General features: G+C 42.3%; 1 protein-coding gene across 2 annotated transcripts in view; it reads left to right on the top strand.

The window, feature by feature from the left end:
* Nucleotides 1–1,111: 1,111 nt before the first annotated feature.
* LOC117739418 overlaps nt 1,112–11,615 on the top strand; it is a 19,509-nt gene continuing 9,005 nt past the window's right edge. Inside the window, exons 1-6 of one of the 2 annotated variants that reach the window (XM_034545809.1) lie at nt 1,112–1,455; nt 2,930–3,134; nt 3,253–4,234; nt 5,541–5,681; nt 6,677–6,786; nt 6,932–7,222. In XM_034545809.1, the coding sequence (XP_034401700.1) occupies nt 1,148–1,455; nt 2,930–3,134; nt 3,253–4,234; nt 5,541–5,681; nt 6,677–6,786; nt 6,932–6,973 (1,788 nt within the window). In that variant the 5' untranslated portion in view covers nt 1,112–1,147 and the 3' untranslated portion in view covers nt 6,974–7,222. Of the gene's footprint in view, nt 1,456–2,929; nt 3,135–3,252; nt 4,235–5,540; nt 5,682–6,676; nt 6,787–6,931; nt 7,223–11,615 lie in introns of those variants that run through there. The other variant, XM_034545808.1, reaches the window with a different exon arrangement.

Here is an 11,615-nt window from a genome sequence, read left to right on the forward strand (position 1 = left end):
TTACCTATGACCGGTATAATTAGTTATCCGAAATGCACCGCGCGTGGTAACAGTCGGGATAATGAAATGCGCGTTGGCCTTCGACCCGAAGATGGGATCATAAATAGTCTTCCCGCAACATGGCATTTTTGTTTTTTACTTTGCCAACCCTGTTCTGCTCCTGCACCCCATGGCCAGGTTGTTCATAGACTAATGTGAGGGATTGGTCAGCTATAGGAAAGGGGTCCGTGCATGAAGTATACTTAATTTGCCATTGTTCACGTTGAATAATGGACAATGTCCGTTGAGGGGTATTGCCTCATTCCATTAAAAAAATTAAGTTTGAAGGAGTCGATTGACTGACCTAAAATGTATGTTACCATGATGCCACAGGCACGGGTAGAGACACTCTGTAATTTCTTGAAAGTAAATACATTTTAAGAGTGAACGTATGTTATATATGTAATTATTATTGGTAATACGTATTGTAATACAGACCCCTGCTGTGAGCAGAAACATATGCACCCTGTTCGAAACTGTCGTATTGAAGTTGGCAGTGTAAAATTGGCATGAAAATGATTTGTATGCGGTGGAAAGTAATCATGATGAAGCACTATACACAGCCAAGAGGACAATCCTGCAAAAATGATTTTTACTTATTCATTCATTTTATTTTATGTAGAGTAGGTCAAAGTGAATATACACTTGAAGGATGTTTACATTGAATAGTGCGTCACTGGCATAACAGAGCAAGCAATAAAAAGCCTTTATACAGCCATATATTATGTAATTTTTTTAACAATGTTTAAAAAAAAAAAAAAAAAAAAATCGTTTTCCATAAACTGATCGCTGGAGCAAACACGTTTGAAAACGCGCAACTTTTACTTTGAAGGCTATCTGTCTCTGTTTCCGGATCTTGACTTCCTCGACTCGATTTTTAAATTGTTTAAGTTGTTTAATGTAACACACGCAACAGTTTTGCACGTGTTTAAGCAGCCTCGGCTATCGAAGAACGAACTCACACGTGGCAGAATACTATATTTGTAGACCAATGACATTTGGCAACACCCCTCAACTGACATCCGGAATATATTTGAATATAATAATAGAATTCCAACTGGCTGTTATGACAACCTCATGTTTCTTGTCAAAAGGCTGGTTTAAAAAAATGAACAATTGGACGCCGTTCAACACTGACAAACCCGTGCGTGTGAACAACACAAAGACAATGATGCCGGCAGGAAATCCCCGCGTGACAGCAACTCCGAAACACTTCGCGTGCGCATTGGCACCGTTTCCGCGCTCCACCTGGATTCACCCACTTGTTCCGCACGACAACTTCGACCGTGTCTGCAAAAACATCTGGAGAAGAGCAAGCGAGGCCGAGCAGGCGCTCGGCGGAGGAGGACAGAGATCACCCGGGAGCCAGAGGAATAGAGCCCGCAGGGCACCAGACGACGACACGCCGAGTCACCGGTAAGGCTCGGCACACGCACACGCACACGCAAAGGTCCGAGCTAACGCTAGTGTGTTTGACCGTCATCCTCTCTCATATGCTAACGGTATGGTATCCCGGTCCGGACCGCTTTTAACTAACATTCCAGTAAAACCCCTCTTAAAATATTGATACAAATGATCGTGTAACGTTTTCAGCTGATTTAATGGTTTTAAACTAAACTTTAACTATTTGCCTTTGGAGTTAAATACCGTTTTAATTAGCTTTGCCTTTGACTAGAGTCGGTAAAAGGCCACTAATGCCGGTGAACTAGCCGTGCGCCGCTCTTGGCCTGGTCCGGACTAACTTCTACCCTCGTTGTAAACACTGGGCGCTGCTGCTTTTTAGGGGATAATAACTTGTTCCAGTGTCACCAAAATCACCATCAATGCTGTCAACACATCCGAGACCGTAGTTCAGTCGTTCACAGTGAGATCTCACGCTTCAACAACTGTATTATCACCTGCTGGATGTTCTGCTTAACTCTTCTCATGTCAATCACTTGGAAAGCACCAGCAGATGCATGGCATTTAACAATGATCCACACGTGAATTTATGCAGGCCATCACCCTTATTTTCATTTATATGAATGTGAGGCTACTAAATACATCTAAAATGTTGTGAATATATACAGTATATATGACCATTAGAGGTCATCCTCAAGTGTGTTGTCAGCCATGCCTACAGTATCATTTACAAAGTATCACCGTATTTGCTTAAATTTGATAGGCCTATGGAAAATGGTCTAAGTTCTAACCCTGATCTCAACATTGCAGCGTGCGGCTGCTGCACTATCATAGACCCACTGCATAATGTTAATGTACACCATCTGCTCACCGGTCGTCCGGGGCTCCCATGGCGTCTCCGTTATCATAAGCGTCCCCGGGCGGCTCGACGGTGGACAGGATGGTGACTAAAGAGTAGCTTCATTAAAGTGTCATGGTTTGAAGCGAGTACACACACACACACACACACACACACACACACACACACACACACACACACACACACACACACACACACACACACACACACACACACACTTTCTGCTCTTTGAATAAGACACTGGGTTCAAACTAAATGTCCGGTCAAGTGTGGCAATGAAATTAAGGCGACTTACACATTATCAACTGGTTAACCCATGAGCCTCTGCTTTTCATCGGTGTATACTGTAATGTCAACCAGGTAAGAGAGTTATAGTATTAGTTCTTAAAGCTTGATGAGGAAAAATCAGGAGACTCTACCAGTGCCTCAAATTAAATCTCTGTTGAGCATGTACATGGTACACGTGACCTTCATTTTATAATACATGATGACGATCAGATTCTAAAATAACCTGGTTATAAAACTCCTAAAAAATACCTTGGAGATGTGAAATTACTTCTCTTTTATGAAAAGTTAACCTTGTAGCGGTAGTGATACTCTGCTACGTATTAAAGATGTGTCTCTGTTTAGGGCCGAGGAGCAGCAGAAAGAGGCAAGTGATTTGGGTCTGCGCTCACGATATGAGGAGGACAAGTGGCAATACCACGAAGCCTTCACCCTTCCTTGCCCTTATCTCTCAGGCCAAATACATCCCCATGTTGCAAAGCCTGCACGGGAACTGAACCCTGTGATAAAGGAAGAGATGAAACGAAATGAGGAGGGAAAAGAAAACGTGGTGAGCATGATGACTTTGTGGGCAAAAGCTCAGCCTCTCGATTTTAAACAACAAAATATTATTATTTACTATTAAAAAAACAGACATGTTACCAATATTCTTGTTATCAACAATTCAGTCACGTCCGGAGGATGATGCCGGAGATAAACAAAGCAGTGTGGCAAATTCCGTTACGAAGATTTGGCTCCCCCGATCCAGCAGCAGCGTAGACAAACAGAGCTCTGCTCCGGAAAATCAACCTCCGGTGACAAATCCCGTCTGCTCTGCCGCCGAGGGCCGCGCCCTGTGCCCGGGGGATGAGGAAGATCCTCCGCTTGCTCCATGCAAAAGTGAAGATGTGAAGGACACAAGTGGCAGTTGTGACAGCAATTCCAGCGATGATGACAGCGATTCTGTGACTCTACCCGGGGTGAGAAGTCGTGGCACTGATGACAGTGATGATGACTCAGAGAGGGGAAACAGTGACTGTGATGAAGAGGAAAATAAGATTCCATACTCAATTAATGAATTAAGGCATGACAGAGAGCAGGATTCTCCATCTTCTTGCACAGAGGAGGACTTTGCACCACCATCTACCATAAAGTGTGTCATTCTACCATGTGCCACTGAGCTTCCTGCCTCGGGGAAGATGCATAGCCAGTGGGAGATTCCACTTTTATTCTGCCCACATGACATTCCCACTGCCACTTTTGCAAACGACAGGACCGCCCATGCTCCTGTCCAAGGCAAAGCACCTCAGGCAAACTCTCGAAACAACGCAGCAGCAGCAGCAGCCCCAACGCAGCAGGAGGCTTATGACCTACTGGCTGACTTCCCAGCTCTGCAGCCCTCAAAGAAACCTCTAGCATTGGGTGTATTCCGTGATGGGAATCCCAAGACCAAAGGTGCAGAGGGGAAAGGAGGGCATACTCGATCACAAAACCAATGCCAAGAGAGCAGGGCTTTCCATGAGAGGAGGATGGCAAATGTGTCCCACAAGGTCTCCTCCATCTGTAGAGGAGACCACAAATATCTGCTGGACCTGCAAACATTTGACCAAGGCATATCTCCTGCCATCAACTGTGAGGAACTGAAGGCCAACAACCAGCCGCCTCCTAGAGGTAATACATCTGCCATGTGTCTCCTCCATAGCCGTGCTCTTCATATGCCTCTACTTCTACCAATCTGGTTATCGTTAATATCATTTTATGCCATTCTTAACACCCTCTGGAGCAACAAATGCACAAACATCCCTGTCTGAGACTCCATTATTGATATTAATGACACTGTCATACTCTGCTAATTAAAGGCAGAGGAGAGGAAGCAACACCTGTCCCAGGCAGAAACGCTGCAAGTTGAAAGTTGCTGAGTGCAAATATTTGCTAAAGTCCAGATCACAAAGTGTGACCCTTTTCTTTCACTCTCTTTTAAAACTAAAATAATGAACCTCTTTTGTTTCTGCCACGGAGCCGGCAGCTTTCATTACCTACTTTGTTTACTTTTTCTGAACTCGAGACCTACTTTATGAAACGAAGTCGTGTCGATGGAAAGAAACAACCAAATCAGAACAACCGTATGAATCCGGGGGCAGCACACAGTGTCACTTGTAATCCCTGGCAAGTCTGCCCGCCCACCCTCGCCACCCACACACAGTCACACACACACACACACACACACACACATGCAAACATTGCGTCTGTGTGTAGGTGTTGACGCGCTTTGTGACCCCGCGTCAGCGTTGCAGGGAAGTACTTCGTCATTCGGATGACTCGGTGGGAAAATGCTTTCATAATGAGAGGATTATTGTGCAGTGGCAAAGTGAATTACACGGTGAGCCCTCCATACTGGCTGTTGGTGCAGAAAAGAACATTGGACACAGATATGAATTAAGTCAACAGTAACTCAAGTACTCTGTTAATTTTTCATGAGGAGTGTTGCGTGTACAGCAATACAGTACACCCAGCACACGTTGCAGTGGGGTCATTCCTTTACTATTGTAACCATTCATGATGAAAAAAAAACAAAAACGTGTGAAATTCTGGCACATTTAATGCTTGGATAATAGAATATATATAAAATGATATCATTCCGTTATATTTAACTCCGTTTGAATTCCCCTCTGCTTCTTATTAACAGGTGCATGGCTGCACCTGAAGCCAGCTCTGCTCAATAAATGTGCATATGTGACACATACTGCTGGCACTCCTCCACCAGTTTGCAGTGTGATAACACAGCCCTGTTGATTTAATGGCACTTTGTTGCTCCCTGGAGGGGCCGCTGTTGAAAATTCCCCTGCAGAGTAAAATAACACAGTTCTATTAAGCCTACCATCTGCATCAGACTTAACATGACACAGGCCAGACAAGACGATGTGCAAGTGAAATGGGTATCGTGGTAATCCTTTCCCCCTTGCCGTGCATTTTGCAGTTGCAGCTACAGATGGCGTGGCTGCTAATGGCAGGTCCTGGGCTTGCGCTGCCAAGGCGGGCATGACACGAGCAGCTGCCCCTCAGGAGATTGGCAGACCTTATACCCTTCAGCAGATAGTTGCCATTAACCGAGCCAAAGGTAAGTTTATACCCCGGCATCTTTTGGCAATGTGTGTGCATGTATGTGTGTGTGTGTCTTTCACGGTGGGCACATGAAGAATTTATCATGATCATCACTGGTTGAGCACATTTATTTTGCATCCGCAACTGAGCTGACGGCTACAACACGCCATCTTGGCCTTCATGCACTGTGCTTCAAAGGTTCTGTGTGTGGCATTTTCAAATATCAATATATCACTGTCAAATTAATTGTGATATTACATTTTGCAATGCAAATGAGGCTGCAGTTGGGATGATTGGTGGTCTCGATCTCACACCGGTGGTATTGTTACTGTTGGTGACATCTATTAATCTGGGCCTTTTATCAAGCTCAACACCGAACACTGACAGATCTCCGGCACAGTTTGGTCTGATATCAGTGTGAATGATAAAGATAGTGGCATTTGAACAAGACAGACGAGTAATCTAGTCAGTTATAAAGCATGGCTCTAACCAAAATGTAGAGAAGAGGTTTGACTGTATATCGTCACATCCTCTTTTCCATAATTCTTCCTGCTTTGTATGATATGTTACAAATCTAACATAGCTTTGCTGAGCAGTTCCAGTACGCATGTTCTTATTTGAGACTGGAACATCTTGAAACTTTGCTTTCAACTCCTCACTTATCAAATTTGGACTTGACAACACAGACATTATACAATACTATATTGACTTGTATGTGTACAGTCAGCCTGTCGTGTTTCCATATCAAATTAGCAAATCTGACTTGACCATCATCTAAATTAAATGATCCAATCCGTTTCCAAGTCACTTCATTACACTGTATGTTCATACCAATACTCTAAACTGGGAGGGGACCATGCAGTGCAGCTGCGTGGGCGTTTTCAGTGTGAATACAGGTTTGTGTGTTTAAATGTGTTGTGCAAGAAGACAAGCTAACCAACGAGCTGTTTGAAGTTCACACTGAAGCAACCACTGTGGAAACTCAAGTCATTGTCTTTTGTTCTTTCACAGCCAAGTATTCTGCTGCTCAGAACTTCCCCAACCAAGTGGTTCCCTGCTGTCATGGGCCCCGAGCTCACAACCAAAAACCTGTTCGACCCGATTACCCTCCAACATATCAGGTGAATATTTTATTGAGTTAAATTGATCAACAAACACGCACTTTAATCTGTAAATCGATGTGTGCAGCACCACGAGTCTACTTTTAAAGCCTACAACTGACTTATATTTAGCTTACTGATTACTGATTATATGCATCTTTAACAGAAAACAGGAATTATGGGGAGGCTTGCTTTGAAGAGGATATAACTTTGCAGTGACCCCCAACAATCACAGCACTGCTCATCCCGTATTATTGGTCTGTTACACACCATTCACAGCTGATCTGAGGCTCACTCTAATATCTTTTAAACCGAGCTCTTTAAACCAAGCTATTGTTGTTACCCAGCTCTCCCTTGCCATTTTCTACTGTAACTGAACCAACACCACAGTAAAAGACTTATCACACCTCTGTATTATATATATCTATTAAATATTGTTGCAGTTGCAGCTAGCACAAACAGCATGTTCACCAAGAACATTTTCTTTTCCACATCTCGACTGCTTCCATGGAGGTAGAACTGTGTTGTGCATTATAAATACTTGTGAATGTAAAATATCTGGGCCAGCCTTGAAGACTACCACACTCTAAGGAATACTGTTTTATGTCCTTATGTTTAGTGTGCTGGCATATCTTGTGGTCTCTAGGATACAAGAGCAATAAGTTCACCCTGGCAAAGTGGTTCTTACAAATGTTTCCAGTAACATATCGAGGACATTAGAGAACCTCCTTAGCCAATCACATTAAAAAGTGAGAACAGTGATGTAACGGTACTTGCTGACGTGTTTTCAGTCAAGCCTGAAAGACCAGTTAAATTCATGGCATTTCATTTCGGATGCCAGGAAATTATCTCAACATGCAGTCTATATAGAAGCTATAGGAGTAAACATGTATTTACAATTATAGAGTATTACAAATATACCGCTGGATCCATCTACTGTACAACGACTATGCACAGCTAGGAGCTGTATGAGCAATGCAAATTGTTATGTTAAGGCTTATGTTATTGCAAATCGATTGGTGAATCAAAAACAGCAAAAGGTCTATCCGACTTGTTGCCGGGATAAATAAAATGGGTATCGTTGACAACTGAATCACTGCCACTTATAATCATAAAATACCTCAATCTGGTAATCAAGGTAAAAATTATGTTTTCGTATGGCTTGAACAAACAAAATATAAGATGTGAATTAGTGACCTGCAGATGTGCTGGTGGGGAGATTTGTTTACCTTTGGACAGAGCCTGACTACTTGTTTGGACCAGTACACTGTAACTCTGCTCCGTTTCTGGTTTCCCAGTCGGACATCCGTGAACACACACCAAACATGTTTATTAGAGCTTATAAGAGCTTTTGGAGGTTCACCCCACAGACTCAAACAACCACTTTCATGCCTTTCTTTAAACTTCATTTAGGTTTTTTGTTGTGATTCACTCGAGGGTTTTGCATTGTTAGGTAAGCAGAATATTTTCTTCCCTCCTTGTAAACACTGAATATGTTTACATCTCCATCTTCTCTTTCTCAATCTCTCTTTTTGCCCTTTTCGTCTATGACCTATTTAAATATGCTTTGCACACCTTGTGGTGGTGACAGCGACAGCAAGGCTTACTGCACTCTGAGGTTTGCCCCCTTGGCCTCAGCCCTTCCCATCCAGCAGGATAATTACTGAAGCTGCATTGCACATTCCCCTGGGTTGAAGTGGCAATATGGGGTCTCTCGGTGTCAGCGGAGAGATGAGATGCAAGAAGGGAAGCCTGGGTGGGTGGATGTGTGAGTGAGAAAGAGAGAGAGAGAGAGAGGATTGTAAAATGTGGGATGGTGATGAGAGAGACATTATAAAAGTTGTATTCTTGGCAGCAAAACAGCTGATGCAGGTAATGTTTATGGAGAGTGGAAAAAAAAGTTATGAGAACTCGTTCAGTCACTGACACATTTTAAAATCTGTCTTCACACACACACACACACACACTCAGGTTGACATGCACCTACCTGTCTTGCTCTGGCGCTGACCATAAACTAAATAATATGCTATTAAAGTTTTACAGGACAGATAGAAAGGGTATAGGGAAGAAAGCAGATACGGTGAAGCTAAAGACGTTTTTATCAACTGCAGAAGTTAGGATGGGAATGGGCTACGAATGGGTGATTGGATCTATTTTAGTTCCTCTTTAAAAACACCAAGGTCTCTCAGGTAGAATCGAAGTCCCACATATGCCCTCAATCTGAATTCTGAGGTTATATTTCTAAAGCCTTTCACTCATCCCCCCTCACTGTTGTTCATCATTGATTTAAACCTTTGCTGCCTCAGTAATCAAATCCAGAATATTAGATACTGCCTTTAAGAGAGAGCAATTAAGTGAAGCTCCTTTTCTTGTGTCGGAGTTGGCATACCTAGACTGGCAGTTCACTGCCACAGCATCCGCACCAAAAAAATAAAAAGCAACAAATTGACAATTAAAAATATTCCACTCTTGGCAGACGGCAAACAAGTGACGGGCCAAATCGTTTGGTTTAGCAGCCTGATAGATGGTCTGTTGCAAATATAGGTTTGTCAGGAACACGTCGTGTCTGGAGGGGTGTGAGAGGGAGGGGGGTTCGGTTTGAACGAGGCTTGCGCATTTGAGCCTGTGTGCCCTTCAGCTTGTGTAAGTGTGTGAGTGGCAGAGACACAGGGCCAAAGTTTTCCCTCTTGCATTCTTCTCTCCTTCTCCAGCTAATAAGCCTGTCTCCGAGCTGTTGCTAGGCTACACACGTCTGTTGCTATTCTCCGGCAGGTGGCCTTTTCCTTCTTCACGGCTGTGTGTCTGCGTTCATAAACTTAAGTGCGCATTGACATTAGAGTGTCAGCCAGATAAAGGTACGAAGAGGCAAAGTGAATGAAACCGTGTCTCGCATTTTTGATATTGATCACTAAACAGATCCTCCGTCTTTGATTAGGTGTGCATTAGTGCGTTTGAATATTTGATATGCGAGAGATGCGTTTGTGTGCGTGTTAGAATCCAATGTTCCTTGAGCAGGATGTCCATCTCATCGCTTGCACGTGGATTCTGCTCATATCAACTCATTCGGCTCAGGCAATCTTCAAAGTAAGGAGTTTGAAAAAAATCTTGTAACTAGGCAACAAAACAAGGTTCAAAGTGTCTAAAGTAAAATACTTAAAAGCCCTTCAGAAATATGGGACAGTTGTCCCTCATGTGGCTGTTTGATGTGGTTGGAAAGAAAGCTAGCACAGCCTGACAGAGATCCATTGACTTACTTTGAGGTGAGCACGAGAAACACAGACTTGTTTATCTCTCAAATCAACGTGTGTTCACAATTAGGAAATCTGAGACACCTTTCATTCATTCAAGTTTATTTGTTCGAGAGGGACAATGTCCATTAATGAACACTTTAAATTAAAATGTAAATGCACCCAATTACAGCCGCAATGCTGATTTCCATTGTCTGTCCCCCTGTCAGAATGTACAGACTGAGTGTCCTAGAGGAAAAGGTCATGCCAAGGTGCAGTAGTAATTAACTACAATCACCTGAGACCTCTCTGAGCTTCATATGGAATAACTATTTAAACACACAAACTACAAACTAGAAACCAGTGCAAAAGTTAAGCATCATTCTTACTGCAACAAAGCACAAAATTAACACAATATACTTGCGGTGACATGTTGTGCATTACTAAAGACTCAAAGATAACTTGCGTTAAGTGTTGAGGTTTCTGGCTTTCAGAGCTCACTCAAGTCTGTTTTGGATCAACTCCCCCCACCCACACTCTGGCATTTTCAAATGCTCAAAGATGGAGGATGGTGCTACGAGTGAGCGCCTGGCATCACAAGGCATTTTATTCTCCAGCCATAATGCAAATGACAAAGCAACATTATTCTTATTATTGCATCATGATAGATTGCCTCTTCACTGGAATTGTCAATGGGATCTCTGCTCTAATTAGCTAATTTGTTCACCTGTGGTGCAAATGTGACTTTATAATTAATATAATTTACAGCCCATCCAAAAAAATAAAGTACCGGTAAACCTTGATTAATGGTAATTATTATACCATAAAAATTATTAAACTTGAGCATTGTTTTTATTATTGTGTCTTAATACACGTCTGTAAAAGCAGTAAACTATTCAGTACTGTGTGCTGTGCTTAAAGTTTCTGGAATACTTGTCAACACAGCATACAGCACAACACTGTTGTTTTGGCAAAAACATGGCAAATGTTGCATTAAGCTGGATACTGACTTGTCAAACAACGTATCAAAGCCCTGTTTGTATTAAATACAGAATGTTTACATAAGTTAATACCTCTTGCTCACGTGTTTACACCAGATCATTTCAGTACAGCATGATAATGGTTAATTTGTGTGGTTGGTCATGTGTGGCATGCAGGTTGCATTTAATGGGGCCGCTGAGATGTAAGTGTTTCCATGTCTGAAGCTGCTATTTGTAAAGTTTATATGTCATATAGTAGCTTTGAAATTGCACTGATGGTAAGTATTTCTCCTGAAATGTATCATTAGGAATACATTGTGAAATACTTATTTAGGTTTAAGAATACATCGTGAAATACTTATTTAGGTTTAGGAATACATCGTGAAATACTTATTTAGGTTTAGGAATACATCGTGAAATACTAAGTTAGGTTTAGGAATACATCGTGAAATACTAAGTTAGGTTTAGGAATACATCGTGAAATACTTATTTAGGTTGAGGCAACAAAACCTCTGAGACGTCCTCGTTCAAGATTACATGGATAACATACATTATTATTGTAGGGAAAAGTACAAACAATGGTGCATTATTGTTTGTAGTTATTGCTACAAATGCTAGTTGACACACGCCTGAACTAAAAAAA

Source organism: Cyclopterus lumpus, chromosome 11 (assembly GCF_009769545.1).
Source record: "Cyclopterus lumpus isolate fCycLum1 chromosome 11, fCycLum1.pri, whole genome shotgun sequence".
In the NCBI taxonomy this organism is placed as follows: domain Eukaryota; kingdom Metazoa; phylum Chordata; class Actinopteri; order Perciformes; family Cyclopteridae; genus Cyclopterus; species Cyclopterus lumpus.